General features: G+C 41.8%; 1 protein-coding gene across 1 annotated transcript in view; it reads left to right on the top strand.

The window, feature by feature from the left end:
* The window catches only part of GALNTL6 (polypeptide N-acetylgalactosaminyltransferase like 6), a 909,229-nt gene that overhangs the window by 659,483 nt on the left and 230,040 nt on the right, over positions 1-19,706 (top strand). Inside the window, exon 4 of the mRNA XM_043487121.1 lies at positions 14,762-14,947. Coding sequence (XP_043343056.1) covers positions 14,762-14,947 — 186 coding nt within the window. The remainder of the gene's footprint in view (positions 1-14,761; positions 14,948-19,706) is intronic.

The following is a 19,706-nucleotide window of genomic DNA, read 5'->3' as shown; positions in this document are numbered from 1 at the left end:
AGTAGGCTCTAAATAGAAGCACAAAAGATAAAGGAAAATGTGAGCCGGGATTTTTTTTTTCCTCAGCTTTATTGCCGTTGTTGTTGTTCGGTTGCTAAGTAGTGTCTGACTCTTTGTGACCCCCGTGGACTGCAGCACGTCAGGTTCCCCTATCTTTCACTATCTCCCAGAGTTTGTTCAAATTCATGTCCATTGAAAGTGCAACTGAAAGTCACTCAGTCATGTCCGACTCTTTGGAACCCCATGGACTCTACAGTCCATGGAATTCTCCAGGCCAGAATACTGGAGGGGGTAGCCAGTTTAGCCAGTCCCTTCTCCAGGGAATCTTCCCAACTCAAGGATCGAACCCAGGTCTCCCACATTTCAGGTGGATTCTTTACCAGCTGAGCCACTGGGGAAGCCCAAGAATACTGCAGTGGGTAGCCTATCTCTTTTTCAGCAGATCTTCCCAAACCAGGAATCGAACCCAGGTCTCCAGCATTGTAGGTGGATTCTTTACCAGCTGAGCTACTAGTGAAGCTTATGTCCACTGAGTCGGTATAATTGACAAATAAAACTGTAAGACATTTAAAGTATAAAAGTTGGTGATTTGATGTACTTGAATGTTGGCTTAGGATATCCATCAAAGTGTAGGTATTTGGTGAGAATATTTACATTCTACTGTCTTAGCACATTTCAATTATACAACACAGTGTTGTCAACAACAGTCACCGTGTTCTATATTAGATCCTCAGACCACATTCAGCTTTAATACCACGCAGTATTTGGCTTTCTCTGTCTGGCTTATTAGCAGTGATTGATGAGCGTGGGGTTGGGAGGGAGGCCCAAGAGGGAGAGGAAACGTATATATATATAGCTGATAATCTTCGTTGTACAACAGAAATCAATAAAATATTATTAAGCAGCTGTATCCCTACTTAAAAATAAACAAATAAAGCAGGGGAGCTATTTAAAAAAAAAAAAAAAAACAGTGACTGAGTGGTATATTTTTATTGATTTTCTCCCCTTCTTTCCACTTTTCTCAATTTTACAGGTCTTCTATAATAATCATACATATTACCATAAACATCCAATTCCCTGCATTAAATTCCCTTGTATGTAAAAGATTCCTACTGGATACATTTGGGTTCAACTTTTTCTTTTCCTCTTGCCATATAATCAGGCTTCCCTTGTGACTCAGCTGATAAAGAATCCACCTGCAGAGTGGGAGACCTGGGTTCGATCCCTGGGTTGGGAAGACCCCCTAGAGAAGGGAAAGGCTACCGACTCCAGTATTCTGGCCTGGAGAATTCCACGGACTGTATAGTCCAAGGGGTCACAAAGAGTCAGACACAATTGAGGAACTTTCACTTTCAGTTTTCACTTTTGACATATAATCACAGACATTTATTGAGTTCTTACAATATTTCAGGCTCCCTTTAATGTATGATCTTGGGCAAATTTCTTAACCTTTCTGACCTATGAATATCATTGTTCTCATCAGTAAAAAATGAGGATTTAATAAATTAACACATGAATATATCTCAGAATAGAAATGATAAGCACTCAATAAATGTATATACTGTTACTATACATTTCCATACATTTAACTTGTCATATTTTGCTACTTATTCTACTGGTTCTTTTCATTCAAGGACATGAGACACATTTTTGGTCCTCTTCATATTTTCTTTTTTTCAATTCTAAGCCAAGACAGTATTTCATATGATCCCTCTCCTTTTCATTCTGTAATAGTATTATCAAGAAATGGAGCAATTCTTTGGGAGGACGTACCTTGAGCAGGTCAATTTTCCTCAACAAGGGCAGACAGCTCGTTTCCTGCACGCCTCCTCCTATATTGCAGAACAAGAATATTGTTAGGAACTGAGGGTCTTGTGAGCCTTGGGAACAGCACCAATTCCCAGATATTTAATTTAGCTCTGGTCTCATCTAAATTGAAATTTTGACATCGCATTTTTCTCACCCTAACTATTGAGAGGGATTCTATCCAATTTGTCTTCATCTGTGGTGAAGTCAAGCCAAACCCCACAGGTCTTTACGGATGCTTTGACAGTTATCGGGTGACATTATTCAATTACTCACACACAGGATAATTTGAGGTTACAGGTCCCTATAACTCAACCCATATAATATTGCTACCCAGTAATGCCAAGAGATGCTTCAGAGGAACTAAAGAACACAATGGTTTGTAGTATGTATGTGTGAATTACACCAGGTTTTTCTCAAAGAAATGCAGAACTGAAAGTGCTTTTAGGGACTTCCCTGGTGATCCAGTGGTTAGGAATCCTCCTGCCAATTCAGGGGACAAGGGTTGGACCCCTGGTCTAGGAATATTCCACATGCCGCAGGACAACTAAGCCCATGGGCCACAACTACTGGAGCCCAAATGCCTGGAGCCTGTGCTCCTCAGTGAAGGGCAGCTCCCACTCTCTGCAATGAGAGAAAGCCTGCACACAGCAACACAGACCCAGCACAGCCAAAAATAACAACATTTTTCTTAAAAAAGAAAAAAAAAAAGTGCTTTCAAAAGGGTGGAGATTTTATTCCTCAGATTTAATATCTGTGCTGGTATGTGGGATCTTAAGGTTTGTCTTTTTTCTGTTTCTTGTCCTACCTGAATTCTGGGCTTCCCAGGTGGTGCTAGTGGTGAGAATCCACCTGCCAACGTAGGAGACACAGAAGATATGGGTTTGAACCCAGGTCCGGGAAGATCCCCTGCAGGAGAGCATGGCAGCTCTCCCCAGTATTCTTACCTGGAGACTCCCATTGACAGAGGAGTCTGGGGGGCTACAAACCACGGGGTTGAAAGAGTTGGGCATGACTGAGCAACCGAACACACACATTTCCTGAATTGTATGCTTTTTCACTAGCTAAAGATTAGTTTCTCCCTTTTTCAAGCATCCTGGCTTTGGCTTTGTTTGTTATTTATTAATATAACTTTGAGTTTTCTTAAAAATTGCCTCAATGAATTTGAAATCCCTTGGATTCAGAGGTGATTTCATGTAGCCTGCTGATTTGATGCTCATGGCATCTGATTTCCTTGGAAGACAGTGATGTCCCTCTATCACCAGCCTTGTTGATGGGCTCACATTACCTGAGAATCATTTAAATGCCCAGAGTTTTTATTTCTCATCCTGATTTTTATATTAGGAATACACATTACAGGAAATCATTATTTTGATGACAAAATCACTTAGTCCCCATTTTTAAAGATTGTCATTAGGAGTCAACAGCTCACAGAACAGGTGCTTATCCAATGAATGCATATGAGCGTGCAAATAAATCACTAATTAGCATTAATGTTGGAATAGAAAATGATCAACTTAATGTCACATAACCTGGCATTCTGCAAAATGTATTAAGAAGTCGTTGATGTGGCTGAAAAAGTATGAAATTTATGAATGGGTCTTTTACCTTAAGGACTTTAGAAACAAAAAGTATACATACACTGGTTCTCTTGATTTTTTTTTTCTTGTCTACATTTATTTTTTAAAGCTTCATGTCTCAAGACAAATTATCTTATAAAATGTGCATTTTTGACAGGTTCAAGATTAAGGGAATCATTGACAGCTAAGGGTTGAGCTTTTTTGGAAGAAGGAGAAGATACATAAAAGACGTACTGATAACTATGAGGAGACTAATTAACTAAGATGGTTAAATACAAAGTGGTCTTTAGCTGCCTGATAGAACTGACAGCTTAGGCTGAGAGAGGGCAGAGGCCTGGGGGTCCCTGGATTCAGCCTTCAGGCCTCAAGCCTAAGACCAGAAGAGGCTGGCTATTGCAGAGAGAATTTGTTGCAGAGATTCATGTAAATCAGCTCCCAGGTGGTTCAGACCTTAAAGAACCCGCTTGCAGTGCAGGCGACCCGGGTGCTATCCCTGGGCTGGGAAGGTGGGAAAGATCCCTGGAGGAGGTCACGGCAACCCACTCCAGTAGTCTTTCCTGGAGAATCCCCATGGACAGAGGAGCCTGGCGGGCTACAGCCCACCGGGGTCACAGAGTCTGACTTACTGAGCAACTCAGCAGGCAGGCAGGTCCATAGCTGCATTATTCACTTTAGACAAAAAGTAGAAACCACCCAATGCCCATTAACAAAAGAAAGGATAAAGAAAATGGGGTCTAATACATACAATTCAATATTACTCAGCCTTAGAAAAGAAAGGAACTTCTGATGGCTACAACACAGGTGAACCTTGAGAACATTATACTGAATAAAATAAGCCAGTAACAAAATGGCAAATACTGTAAGCTCCAGTTATATTAGGCATTTAGAGTCATCACACACATAGGAACAGAGAGTAGACTTGTAGTTTCCAAGGGCTGGGGAGATGGGGAAATAGGGACCTCTCCTATTTAATGGGCATAGAGTTTTAGTTTGCAACATCAAATGATCTGTGGCTGAATTGGACAAGCATTTTGAATATACTTAACCCTACTGGACTGAACTGTACACTAAAAATAGTTAAGATGGTAAATTTTATGTTATGTGCATCTCACCACAGTTTTTTAAAACACTAAATAGGTGAAAAGAAGAAATGATCTAGATGAGCTTAGAGATTTTTTTTCTCCTGTGTCAATACTGATAATTCAAATGATATTTATATAGGCTTTTTATTTAAAACAGTGCATTGTGTGTAATGTTTCTTCTAGGATTAAACCATTCTCTAATATTTACAGACTAAAGCCTAACACTATTTTTGGCAAAATTCTTAAATATTTGCAGGCTAAACAGTACAACACTGAACCAAAGACTTTTTGTAATTCTGACAGTAATGCACTTTTACATTTGTGCATTTAGACCGAATTATCACGTACTCAGTACAAATGAAAACTTATCAACTATATAAACTATTCCTTACAATATATAGGATGTTTAAAATGAAGTAAAACTACTGAAGTATTAAAAAGCAGAAATTTTTATGCTGCATTAAAATGCATCAATTTGTAGGGAGGTCAAAATACTCAGCAAAAATATTTCATAGAAAGACCTGAATTTTACCCAGTTTCCACTCACACTGTTTTTATTTGAGGCCAAAGTTACAATATTAGAATGAATCATATAAGGAAAATAATCTTGGATTTCAGTAAATTTTATATTGCCTGATGTAGAGAAAATACAGTTCTCATTCTAGGTTCATAAAAACAGAACAGTTACTAACTATAAATTTTAGATTCAGATTATGTCACATGTATTCATTCACAGAAGCCCTTTAATTGCAATGACTTTTGAAAACTATAAAATGCTTAGAATAGATGGGCATAGACATTATCATACTGAAGTAAGTAAGTCAGGCAGAGAAAGACAAATATCACATATATTGTGTATATGAGGTATCTGAGAAGGAATGGGAGGGTACAAATGAACTTGTTTACAAATCAGAAATAGAGTCACGGATGTAAAAAGCAAATATGGCTGGTTACCAGGGAATGGGGGGGATAATAAATTGGGAGATTGGGATTGATATATACACACTGCTATACATAAAATACATAACTAACAAGGGCCTACTGTACAGCCCAAGGAACTCTGCTCAGCACTCTGTAATGGACTATATGCAAAAAGAATCTAAAAAAGAGTGGATATATGTATAAACTGATTCACTTTGCTGTTCACCCGAAACTAATACAACATTGTAAATCAACTACACTCCAATAAAAATTAAAATAAAATAAAATGCTTAGAAAAATATATAATCTAAATATTAGTTAAGAAATACTTGAAACATCAGACAAGACCAGTTTTTAAACAGTCCTAAGGAAAAGACTGTGGAAAAGGAAAAAGAGAATACAAATATTTCTGCTATAACTAAATATACGTTAGTTAACATTATTCAAAACTGGAATAAGCAATGAATGTACAAATCAAACGTGTGACAAATGAACTGAAATAAAAGGTGCAACACAACTATAGGCAACATTTGTATTCATGCATGTGCACATTGGGTCAGGCAGTTTTCAGGCTATCACCCAATGCCAAAACATTTTGTATGGAGTAGTCTGTTATTTGAGCTGTCACTCATTCATGTCTGACTCTTTGCAGCCCCATGGACTGTAGCCCACCAGGCTCCTCTGTCCATGGGATTTTCCAGGCAAGAATACTGGAGTGGATTGCCATTTCCTCCTCCAGGGGATCTTCCCAACCCAGAGATGGAACCTGCGTCTCCTGCATTGGCAGGTGGATTTTTTACCACTGAGCCACCTGAAAATCTATTTCTCACCATCCTGCAAAAATCATTCTAAGAGAACATACTCTAAAATTTTAAAAATGAAGAAAGTAAATATTTTAACTATGAATTTCTCTTTTTTCCCCTCTCTCTTCCTTTTACACATTGTGCTTTTTCTGAAAATGTCCTTAATCCTTTTATGTATGTGGCACCTATAGTTTTTTTCACTTTGGGGGCCTTGATTCCTAAGGTATTAGACACACAGTCTTTGATATAGGAGCATTTCCCAGAGAGAAGACTGTAAAGCCATTTATAGTCCTCACCATGGAGAAGGATGCTCTCTGTGAATAATTAAATCTGGGTACTGAGTCTACCACTGTAACTACTCCACTGTGGCCATGCCCTGAGTGCAAGAACAGATGTTGTGGCATTTCTTTTGTGTGACTCTGAGTACATCACACATTTAAAGCTATCCTGAAAATACATAATTCAGTTGCTCATTAAACAAATGATGAAAGAGGGAGAGGAAGAGAGAGAGAGAGAGAAATTGGGACAGAAAGAGGACCCCAAGGAAGCTGTGAGGTGTCCAGATTACCTGACCTCCCAAGAGGAGATCCTAAGCTGAAAGGTATTTCATTCCTCTTTTTATTTTTAAGATATTATTTCATGTGGAGCATCTTTAAAATCTTTCTTGAATTTTTTACAATATTGCTTCTGCTTTATGTTTTGGTTTTTTGACCTGCAAGGCATGTGTGATCTTAGTTCCTTGACCGGGGATTGAACCCACATCCCCTGCACTGGAAGGGAATGTCTTAACCACAGGACCGCCAGGGAAGCCGCCTCATTCCTGTTCTCTATGTGGGAATGTAGGGCCTAAGGGAAGGTCACAGACAATTATCAGAATTCTCCAGGTAAACACAGCTCATTGTTTCCCACTATGAAATGTGCATGTGATGTCAGAGATGTTATATTTTCAGGCACAAAAAGGAAGTAAAAAGAGGAGAGACTCATAAGAGATCAGTGAGTGGTGGGGTGGAGCTCAGTGGAGCCAGAGGTGGGCGGTTCCACAGGTAAGAACAGGACAGCCAGGCATGTGTAATTACCAACTTGTGCTCTGCTAGACTCCTCTCTACAGAAGGAGAGTTTTCCGGTCAGAAACTCTAAAACTTTCATGTGAGGTTACAAGTCCTTCATCGGTGGCCTTCCCTCCTCTCCGAACCGATGGAACTGAAATCTTGTATAATGGGCAGCAGGCAAGCAAGGGGAACACTATCTCCACCTTCTGGGGCTATAAATAAAATGGCATTTTGTTCCTGAGAGAAATGCAGATCTCTGTATTCCCTATCTGTTCACTGTATAAACACCCTTGAAAAGATAACCCAGAACAAATGGTAGACCTTATTCACAAAAGATGCAGAAACATAAAGGACCCTAAAGAACAGTGTCCAACTCTATCCTCCCATGATTGCGTGAAATCAAGGACTCTCAAGAGATCAAACCAGTCAATCCTTAAGGAAATCAACCCTGAATATTCATTGGAAGGACTGATGCTAAAGCTGAAGTTCCAAAACTTTGGCCACATGATGTGAAGAGCTGACTCACTGGAAGTATCCTGATGCTGGGAAAGATTGAGGGGAGGAGGACAGAGGATGAGATGGTTGGTTGCCATCTTCGACTCAATGGACACGAGTTTGAGCAAACTCCAGGAGATGGTGGAGGACAAGGAATCCCGGCATGCTGCAGTCCATGGGGTCACAAAGAGCCAGACACAACTGAGTGACTAAACTACAACAAGGATTCTCATGGGGGGAGAATCTCAAATCCATTCCACAACAACAACAAACAATTAGAAACCACACATTTTAGCTGAAACAGAAACATTTGGTATCCGTGGGTTTCACAGTGATCTTGTTTCTGTCTTACTTTATCATGGTCTCAGACTGACCTCGCTGCACACTGACCGTCACCAAGATGGTTATGTCCAGCAGACCCAGATGACGGGCTGGCCGTGAGGGTCAGACCACTGCCCAGACCTGGGGGATGGGCTGATGTTTTCTTTCTCAACTGTATCATTGAATCAGGATCCACATTGGGCCCTCTCCTTTGATATATTTCTTTTTTTTTCCTGTTAACTTTTTTTAATTGGTGGAAAATTACTTTACAATGTTGTATTGGTTTCTGCCATACAACAACACAAATCAGTCATAATTATATATATATATATATATATGTATATATATATATATATATATACACATACATATCCCCTCCCTCTGGAACATCCATTCTCTTTCTTAAGTATATTTTAATCTTTAGGGGGTTTCCCAGGTGGCAATGGTGGTAACACTAGTGGAAAAGAACCCATCTGCCAAAGCAAGAGACACAAGAGATGCAGTTTCAATCGCTGGGTTGGGAAGATCCCCTGGAGGAGGAAATGACAACCCACACCAGTCTTCTTGCCTGGAAAATTCCATGGACAGAGGAACCTGGCAGGCTACAGTCTGTGGGGTCCCAAGAGTCAGACACATATACACACAATCTTTAGGGTTCTCTTTCCATTTCTTTTCTTCTTTTGTTGAAGAAGTCAAGCCATTTGTGTTGGAGAAATTTCTAGAGTTTCGATTTTGCTAGTTATCTCCCAGATGTTCTATTTCACAAATTCATCAATCTTTTAGTTCCTATAAGCTGATAGTTAGATCTAAAGGCATGATCAAACTCAGATTCAATACTTTGCCAAGAAAGAGGCAGTGACATGTTTCCTCACCAGGAAGCACAGAACAAGTGATCTGGTTCCTTCTGTGATGTTAGTTGGGTCCATTAGTTTGTTAGAGGTTGTAAAGGGTAACTTTCTAATCCTCTTTTTTTTAACAGTAGCTGGAATATATGTGGTCTATTCATTTCAGTGTCCCAGCTATTTCCCAAGTGACTGAAGATGCTATGTATATTAAAAGAATAGAAAATAAGACATTGAGAGATGCAACCCACTCCAGTGTTCTTGCCTGGAAAATCCCACGGGCAGAGGAGCCTGGCGTGCTGCAGTCCCTGGGGTCACAAAGAGTCAGACACGACTCAGTGACTAAACCACAACAACAGCTATTTCCCAGGTGACCTGCATATTAAAAGAATAGAAAATAAGACATCCGGAGACAGAACTCAGTCAAAATCATAAAAGAAGGAATTGGATACAGTTCCAGCAATTCTTTTAAGTTCTTGGTTGAATTTTTTGTGCTCCTGAGATAATATGAAGTGTCTGTATGTGAATGCTATGAAAGGGGACATATTTAGTGTGGTCCACCAGGACATCAAGAGATTGACAGCTTTCTGGAGTTAACTGGAGACATAAAATCTGTACATTTCTCTTGCCTAGAGAATATAGAAAAAGTTTCTATATGCTAAGTAGACAGTTATCCTTAACACTGTCACTTTGGGTTAAAATATACACACAACATGTGTCAAGTATATTGAGAAGAGGAAGGATATCCTCTAGTCTCTAATTGTGAAGCACTTCTTGTCACTGTGATAAGACCTCAAATTATCCAAAATACGTAAGAGTATAGTCTTGTGGTGAAAGAAGGAACCAGAAAGGTATATATATTTCTATGTGTTTATGACACATTCCAGTTCAGAATTTATCACTAGTCACCATCCACAATAACCAGTGGGCTTCCCAGATGGCGCTAGTGGTAAACAACCCACCTGCCAATGCAGGAGACACAGGAGACTCTATTTCAATCCCTGGGTCGGGAAGATTTCCTGGAGGAGGAAATGGCAACCCACTCCATATTCTTGCCTGGAGAATCCCATGGAGAGAGGAGCTGGGTGAGCTATAATCCATAGGGTCACTAAGAGTAGGACATGACTGAAGCAACTTAGCAGGCACAAACGCACGCTGCTATACTCTACCAACACCAAAGTATAAACATCAAAGAAATGTCAGCTTCATAGTATGTATTTAGACATAGAACCCATATCTCCAGGTCACTTGGGTCTCCTACCCCTCCTGCTCTCTCCTTGATATTAAATTAGGGGATTCAAAGGAGAAGGAACCTGCTGAGCCCAGGGCAGCTGTTTGTCCAGCCTCTGGTGAGTTCTCCACTCAGGAAACTCAGACCTTGCTCTGTAACACTCCTGGTCACTTAGATTCCCTACGCCTTGGGGACAATCGCTCAAAGGTAGACCAGAAAGCTGTCTAAATTCTGCTACTATATTTTCCCAACATAATAAGCATAATACCTACTCCAGTATTCTTGCCTGGAGAATTTCATGGACTATATAGTCTATGGGGTCGCAAAGAGTCGGACATGACTGAGCAACTTTCACTTTAATTTATTGAACAGACCTAAATCTTTGATGAACTGAGAGTGCTTCGAAGTCATGATTTTTGACACCAGGGACAGTCTTGAAGACAGGGAGCTGGGGGAGACCAGACAGATACTGTGTTGCCCAAAGACAAGACATGGCATTTGCTTTTTGACTAAACCTCTGATACATGTTGGCTTTATCTTGAGTTGATTCTTGCTTTTCAATGTGACATGTGACCCAAAGAAACACTGGAAGGCCAATCTCTAGGATGCGTTTTAGGAAAAATGAAATACTTGATAGACTAGATCTATAGCATAAGTAAAACATGACAAGGGAAATCACAGAATCATAGAACTGGAAGGGATATTTAAGATCAACTCATCACATTCCATGCCTTCCCTGGTGGCTCAGATGGTAAACCATCTGCCTAGAATGTGGGAGACCTGGGTTCAGTCCCTGGATTGGGAAGATCTCCTGGAGAAGGAAATGGCAACCCACTCCAGCATTCTTGCCTGGAAAATCCCATAGACAGAGGAGCTTGGCGGGCTACAGTCCGTGGAGTCGCACAGAGTCGGATGCAACTGAGCGACTTCACTTTCACTTTCACTTTCATCACATTCCATGGTTACCCAGGTAGCTCAGTGGTAAAGAATCTGCCTGCCAAGCAGGAGATGTGGATTCGATCCCCGGGTTGGGAAGATCCCCTGGAGAAGAGAATGGCAACCCACTCCAGTATTCTTGCCTGGGAAATTCCATGGACAGAAGAGCCTGGTGGGCCACAGTCCTTGGGGTCGCAAAGAGTTGGATACTGAACACACATACACACATCACATTCCACAGGTGAGGAAAACTGAAATGGACTTAACTGAAGATATAGGTCCAGTGAGTAATAGGTCTAGAACTCACATCCTTGATCCTCGACTGCAAATCATTGAAGGCAACTTTTTCAACACTTAGTTGCTATCCTGAATGATAAATATACTAATGAATGTGTAAGTTCATGGAGCATACTGAAATCTCTAGTAAAAAAGGGAAAATACATTCAGAAAACTGCTGTACTTAATATTGACAGTAGCAAGACACCAAAATGTCACTTGAGCATAACTCAACATTTCATTACTGCCTCCCAGTGATATCATAAACCTTGGGCAAAAATTGGTATATTTGAAATTATATTAACTTTTCCAGGTCATCAGGGTACCACTTAGTGGATTTTAACAGTAATATTTCCACTGCTAGTCTAGGGTCACCAACCAAAAAAAAAAAAGTTAATGGTTCTACAAATTTTCCTAGTCAAAAAAGAAATGTCTCTTTTATAAAGATACCATAAATTCTCCTGTCATTCTTTAAATTAAATGAATTCAAAACGGATCTTCAAAGATGCTGTGTTTAAGTAATACCAAAGCATGTTTAAAATCATTTGAGTAAGATTTTGAAATGAATCTCAAAACTGTTCATACAAAAGAAATGAAAAATGTTTTTAATTAAAGGCATCTCCACCATCCGCAAGAATTTCCTTGTATGAGAGTCTAATTTGCTAATCAGATGGATAATATCTTCTTCACGGTGAGCTATGGTTAATTAAATGCTATAACTGAACTACTAAGAAAAAACAGACCCCTCCAAGGGGCAGTCAACTAGGTCATTACTCGGAGGCAAAGCAACCTAATTATTACCACAAAGTTCAAATTAGAGGAATTGATTTGAACATTCAGTGGCCTCGCTGTGGGGTCAAATCCCTTGAGATTAGTGCATTCATACCTGACAGTCTTCTTAGTGTATTAAAATGGACTTTATGAAAAATACACAGAATCAGAAAACATACAGAGAGGGAAAGGCAACGTGTAGAGATGCTCCCACTGGGTTCAGAGAGTCCCCGATAAACTAGAAAGTTTGGAAGCGTCAAGCCCAAGTGGGGACAGTCCTTAGCAGGTGACCAACAAGCCTCTGCTTCTAACAACCCTCTGCCTTGGGACATGTGGGAGGCTAATCTATTCTAGAAAGAAGTGCTTTCTCATAGGCAGCTACAAAGAATTAATCCTCTCTCCCTTGAAAAAAGACTGCTTTAGTCCTTGGGGGTCAGAGAGTTAAGCAGAGAAGGCAGTCGGATTGTCAAGATGATACCCACAGTGGTACAATCGACAGGAGAGCAGGGAGGTTTGCAGAGATGTGGACAGACCTAGAGGCTGTCATACAGAGTGAAGTAAGTCAGAGAAAAAGAAGTACCGTATATTAACTCATACATTTGGAATCAAGAAAAATGGTACTCATGAACCTATTTGCAGGGTAGGAATAGAGACACAGATGTAGAGAACAAACCTGTGGACACCAAGCAGGCGACGGAGGTTGGGGTGGGATGAACTGGGAGATTGGGATTGACCAATATACACTATTGATCCTTTGTATACAATAGGAAACTACTGAGAACTTACTGTATAGCGCAAGGAATTCTACCCAGTGCTCTGTGAAGACCTAAATGGGAAGGAAATTCAAAAAAGGGGATATATGTCTACTTGCGGCTGATACATTTTGCTCCACAGCAGAAGTTAACACGACATTGTAAAGCAACCATGCCTGCGTGCTCAGTTGCTCAGTCATGTCTGACTCTCTGCAACCCCACAGAGTGTAGCCCACCAGGCTCCTCTGTCTATGGGATTCTCCAGGCAAGAATACTGCAGTGGGTTGCCATCTCCTTCTCCAGGGGATCTTCCTTACCCAGGAACTGAACTCAAATTTCCTGCATTGGTAGGCAGATTCTTTACCACCGAGCCAATACTCCAAAAAAGAAACAAAAAAGCAAGATCATAAATCCTTCCATGAACCGCTATTGTTAGAAATCACAGAAGGAGACTTAATAATAATATTGCCTTTGATTGCAAACAAGCAGAGACAGTTTGAAAGCGAAACCTACAGAACATACAGCATGCTAAGATTCTATTTCAATGAATATTAGACTCTACTTGTTACAAACTCCAGGAAAGCGCTCCTAAGGTTTTACATGTGGGAGGTTGAGAGCAGATGATGTCAATTACATGAGCACATATCCCACAGAAAGCTACCAAAATACACTTCTTTGGCATACAAAAGACCTGAGAGATAATTGTACTTTATCACAGCCAGTAGGAAATGTTTTATTCCATAAATAAGTTATCTCATTTCGTTTTGTTTACATTTTTTTTAATTGGGCAAAGAAACCTTTCCAATTTTTTTTTCCAAATCTTAGCCAAGTCCAAAATGATTATGTAGCATCTCATCTGCTTGTCCCTCTCCATATCTAATTTTCACAGTAAATCAGTCACTTTCCACTTCAAATTCAAATCCAAATCCAGGAGCTGAAGTTGCTTGCCAGTTTGCTATTACCTGGCACGGGGGAGGAAATCTGGTTCCTGTTATTTGTTGTGTCCGACTCTTTGTGATCTCATAGACTGTAGCCCACCAGGCTCCTCTGTCCATGGGGATTCTCCAGGCAAGAATACTGGAGTGGGTTACTATGCCCTCCTCCAGGGGATCCTCCGGACCCAGAGACTGAACCCACGTGTCTTATGTCTCCTGCTTTGGCAGTCAGGTTCTTCACCACTAGACCCACCAGGGAAGCCCTTCTGTTGGTTTGAGGTATATTTTTCTTTCCTGTGGTTTTATATGCACTATTTTCAATACAGAGAACACTATGCAAAGCCTTGCTGCAAGGGCCCTCTAGTTGGCAAAAGCCCATGTGTTGGAACGGTCACCTGACCTGGCCAGCAGGGACCCAGGGCTGATTCCCACCTCGGTGCAGGCTGGCCAGGCTACAGCCCGGGGGGTCCCAGGCCCACAGCAACTTTGGGGTGGAGCGCTGGCTGGTCCTTGTCCACACAAAAGGCAGTATTTGCATCTTATCGAGCATTCTGGAACCCGTGGGCTTCCCTGGGGGCTCAGCGGTAAAGAATCCACCTGCCGATGCGGGACATGCAGGTTCCATTCCTGGGTCGGGAAGGTCCCCTGGAGGAGGAAATGGCAACCCACTCCAGCATTCTTGCCTGGAGAATCCCATGGACAGAGGAGCCTGGTGGGCTACAGTCCATGGGGTCGAAAAGAGCCTGACACGACTGAGCGACTAAACAACAACAACAAGTGGAGCTTGTAAAGTATAGAGACCTCTAGGCAAGGGATCTTCCGCGTCTCTCCCCTCAGGAGGAAGGGAGGAGAGAGAGGACCTCAGCCGGCTTTCTGCAAGCACGCTCTCTGCACAGACGCCCTGGAGTCGGTCTGCTGTAGCTAATGTTCCGTGTCCTTCTGTGTCTGTCTTCTTTCCCAGAACACTTGAAGGAGAAGCTGGAAGAGTACATGGCTCGGTTTTCCAAGGTGAGGATCGTCCGCACCAGGAAAAGGGAAGGGCTGATCCGGACCCGACTCCTGGGGGCGTCCATGGCCAGAGGCGAGGTCCTGACGTTCCTCGACTCCCACTGTGAGGTCAACGTCAACTGGCTGCCCCCGCTCCTCGGTGAGTGCCCTCAGCCTCCTGGGCCCAGGCCGGGGAGGGGTTTGCTTCTACCTAGTCTGCCATTGATGGAGGCTGGAGACCCCTTCGATGGGTTTGCAGCGGGAGCCCTGAACGCTATCTTATTGACCATTGCTGGGAACTACAGGTAACTAGAAAACCACAACTGAAATTGCCATTTTAGAGAATGCAATCTAACTTTGGTTTGAAAAGGTTTGATTTCTTATCTTAGACATTCACTGAGTCAACACTAAAAGGAAAAAGTGTTTATTATACTACCCCCAAGTATAGTGGGCTTACCAGGTGGCACTACTGCTAAAGAACTCACCTGCCAAAGCAGGTGATGGAAGAGATGCAGGTTTGATCCCTGGGTCGGGAAGATCCCCTGGAGGAGGCCATGACAACCCACTCCAGTATTCTTGCCTGGAAAATCCCATGGACAGAGGAGCCTGGCAGGCTGCAGTCTACAGAGTTGCAACGAGTTGAATATGGCCAAAGCAACTCAGCACACATAAGCACAGTATGGTTAAAATGCGCACGCGCGCACACACACACACACACATAATGTTTACCAATTATTACAGGATTGTTAAGAAATGAGAGCTGCTCATTTTCCTAAGAGAAAAACAAACCTCATTATTCACTACCGTCATGTAAAGCTCCACATCATTAATAAGTCCACAGGTCACCAACATTATCTCGGCCCTCCTGCAATTCTTGAGAGCATCTCTGAACTGACACTTGCTTTGATGCTGCAATGAAAAAAGCATTCAGCCCCCAGAATACAGTCACAGTGTAATCACTCTGACATTTTCTCAGGATTTATAAGGCTATTCTCTTTTCCACTCTGGCTCCAGCCTAGCTGCCTAAATATATGACCCCTTACATTCACATAGAACCCCTCAAACACACAGAGCTGCCCCCCAGGTGATACATCTTAAATGATCATGAGAAGACTCTCAGACACTTGAACTGTTAAAAACACCAAAGTCCTGAAATGCATTCAAACTAGAAAACCTATTGAAACTGAGTCCAAGCATTACTATTAATATTTCTTTAATTTCACAATGAAGACAGAGATAAAGCCCAGTCGTAGCTAAGGAATAAATTGTAAAATGAGAAAAAATGTGTTTCTAAAAAGATCTTGGTCTGCACATTGTGTTCTTTTATGTGCCTCCAGATTTCACTAAATCAACTTTTATTGTAAATATATCCCTGGTCTTGGAGCTAAAGCAAGTAACATCGGCCTTTGCAATAGCTGCCTCAGAAAGAATCACTTGCTATTGACAATTGTGCAGGATTTCAGGCAGAACTGGGAAAGCTCCATTAGTAAAAGATGTGGGTGGGGTGGAAATCAATTGAAACTGTGTTGAATTTGAAACAGGAAATGATCAGCAAGTAAGGCCCCACCATATCTCAGATCCACCCCCTATCTGACAAACAACTGCCTGGCCACCCTAATCCACAGGGATGTATCTATGCTCCTAATGGTCAGAGAATCCTCTGAGCCTTTAATTAAAAGTACCTTGTCCAAGGACATAGCAATTTAAAGTTTCATCAGTAGCCATGAGCTTCTCTTAAACTGAATTTGGCCTGTAAGGTGTTGAATAGGCAAGGAAGTCAGCACAAGGCCTAATTATTTATGAACCAAAGCAATCCCTAAAAGCCAATTATCAAGGCTCTGATTGTTCCTATGCATCTAAAAAGAGGGGGAGGGGGGAAGACAGAAAATAAAGAGAAACTCATTTTTTCCCTTTAAAGCATTTCATTTCCTATAGGCCTGATGGTTAAGACATGATCTGAGCTCAGGATTGCTATCTTTTTTTATTTTCCTCTATCACTGTCTTGATACATCTTTCAAAATGAAAAAAATTTTAAAAAAACAGGTGGAATCACACGGTTTCTTGGTTCATTTCTCACCCTGGGATTATACCTGAATTTCAGTTTCCCATTAAGAGTCTGTTTGTTTGATCCCAGGAAATTGGAATGTAGGCACAATCCTTAGAAAAAAGTAGTCAAACTGCCTTCACCGTGAGCTAGAGCGGCCGGATGAGAGCTGAGAGGAAATTTGACAGGAAAGCTGACAGCTAATTTAACAGATTCATTCTCTTTGGGTCACCTTGGGACTCCTTCCTGGTCAAGGAACTTGTAAGTCAACCTGATTCTGAATTGGATTGAAGAACGTCACTGAAACCTTAATACTCATGTAGCAGCAGAGCTGATAGAAGAAATATTTTGGACACAGCAGCGAAGGTCTCCTCTGTCAAAGACATCTATGGGGAAACACCACTTAGTGAAAGAGAAAACCCACTGTAAGACTTTCCCGGGTGAAAAAGGGTGTGTAGAGAGCCCTTGGTGGGGACTGATCTGAAGGTGTTGGGGGTGGGAGGCGGGGTCTCTCTGCCTACTAAATAACTAAACAAGATGAAGGTGACCTTAGGCTCACTGAGGCCTCCTGGGAGCACATTAGCTAAGACTGCAACCCCTTGTCTAGCAAATAAATAAATAGATAAAGACAAGGACCCAAACATAATAAGCTAAAAGAATCAAAAATAAAATAAAATCACACCCCTCTCCACATGCCACACTCACCTTACCCTGTTTTGTTTTCTTTCCATCGCATTGATGACCATCTAGCATACTATATGAGGCTTCTCTAGTGGCTCAAACGGCAAAGAATCTGCCTGCCAATGCAGGAGATTCGGGTTTGATCCCTGAGATGAGAAGGTCCACTAGAGAAGCAAATGGCTGCCCACTCCAGTATTCCTGCCTGGAGAATTCCATGGACAGAGGAGCCTGGTGGGCTCCAGTCCATGAGGTCGCAAAGAGTCGGACAAGACAGTCGACTAAGGACAGCACAGCACACTGTGTAATTTAGTTATCTACTATGCGTGCGGATTCTCTTTGCTCCATTCATGAACACAGGGGTTTTTGTGGTTGTGGCTCCCCCAGAACCACGCAGCGTGACAGGCATGTAGCTTCTACTCCATGAATAACTACTAAACTATGAATGAATGAATGAACAAATCAGTGAGTGAATGGAAGGCAGGTAGATCTGGAGGGGAGGTTTTCCACAGGATTCTGTGATCCCCATGTCCTCCTCATTATTGTCATCAGGATAACAGTAATAATGTTATCCTGTCATTATAATGTCATAATGATGTGGAAGCTGTCAGATCTCATTATTTCTCCACGACGTCTTTTCTCTTTTAAAGATATTTGTGTTTTTTTCCACATGCCACATCCAAAGGTCTTCCAAAGAACCAGAAAGCTGGTGTTAACACTTAAAAGTTCAACCTCTCTGACAGTATTAGCTTGTTATAATAAATATTGAAGAAATACACACTGTGGAGAAGACAATACTTCACATGTAGTTCTTGTAGGTGAACCAGAGTACACGTGTGTGCCGTTTCCAGCGCTGGCTGTTCACATCTGGCATAATAACAACTACCAGGGAGAATCTGGGGCTGAAACTGGAGAATAAGTCTCCTTTCTGCCTCAGAGAAGCACCACGGCCAACTGGACGGACCCCAGGCTTTAGGACTGGACCATTAAGCGGGGATTGCGTCCTAGTGAGTGTTCTCAAAACACAAGCAAACTTGGACAAGTTACTTAACTTCTTTGCACCCAGTTTCCTCATATGAAAATTGGGAATGATAATTAGAGCCACTTCACAGGGTTGCTAGGAGGTTTAGAAACAGCGTGAATAGCACTGACACATATACGCTATCATGTGGTGGCTCAGTGTTAAAGGATGTGCGTGTGATGTAGGGGACACCAGTTCAGTTCCTGGGGTTGAGAAGATCCCCCGGAGGAGGAAATGGCAACCCATTCCAGTATTCCTGCATGGAGAATCCCATGGACAGAGGAGACAGGCGGGCTATAGCCCGTGGAGTTGTGATGAGGCAGACACAACTGAGCACACATGTACCTGTAGGACAGACAGCTGGTGGGGAGCAGGGGGACGGCACAGGGCGCTCAGCGGTGTGCTCTGTGATGACCTGGGGTGGGGAATGGGGAGGTGGGAGGGGGTTCAAGAGGGTGGGAATATATGTATAGAGAGAGTGCTGGTCCACCTAGTTGTACCGCAGAAACCAATGCAACTCTGTAACGCAATTATTCTCCAATTTAAAAAAGGAACAGAAACAGCATAAGTATATTAGTAGTTGTTCAAGAATTTAATAGTAGCAGCAGTGATGTGATAATATATTTTTGGATATGATGAGAGAAGAGTGAACTTATGAACACAGTGGAGAAGGAACGGGCAGAAAGAATTGAGAATAGCACTGAAAAATACATCACTATGCGTAAAATAGACAGCCAGGTAGAATTTGCTATATGATGCAGGGAGCTCAAACGCATGCTCTGTGACAACCTAGAGGGCTGGGACAGAGTAGAAGGTGGGAGGGAGGGGCATAGGTATGTCTAGATAGTTATTCATGCTGACCTATGGCATAAACCAACATAATATAAAGCAACTATCCTCCAATTAAAAATAAATAAATTTATTAACTAAAAAATGTATAGCTTTGATGAACAAAGCCTATATTAAAGAACAGTAGCAACAACAACAGAGCAAAACTAGGACTTGGTGAAATCTCAGGCAAGCCTGAGAGCAAAGAATTCTATGTGCCATTTCCCAGCATTTGGGGGGACAGGAGAGGAACAGCCATCAGGGTCACTGTAAGATTAGACGATAAAAAACCATGAAGTTAAATATTTACATTTTGGACGCTCCAGAAAGCAGGCCAGTATTCTCTCA

Source organism: Cervus canadensis, chromosome 14 (assembly GCF_019320065.1).
Source record: "Cervus canadensis isolate Bull #8, Minnesota chromosome 14, ASM1932006v1, whole genome shotgun sequence".
NCBI lineage: Eukaryota > Metazoa > Chordata > Mammalia > Artiodactyla > Cervidae > Cervus > Cervus canadensis.
Note: the sequence above shows the minus strand (reverse complement) of the source record. Positions and strands in the feature narration are given on the sequence as shown.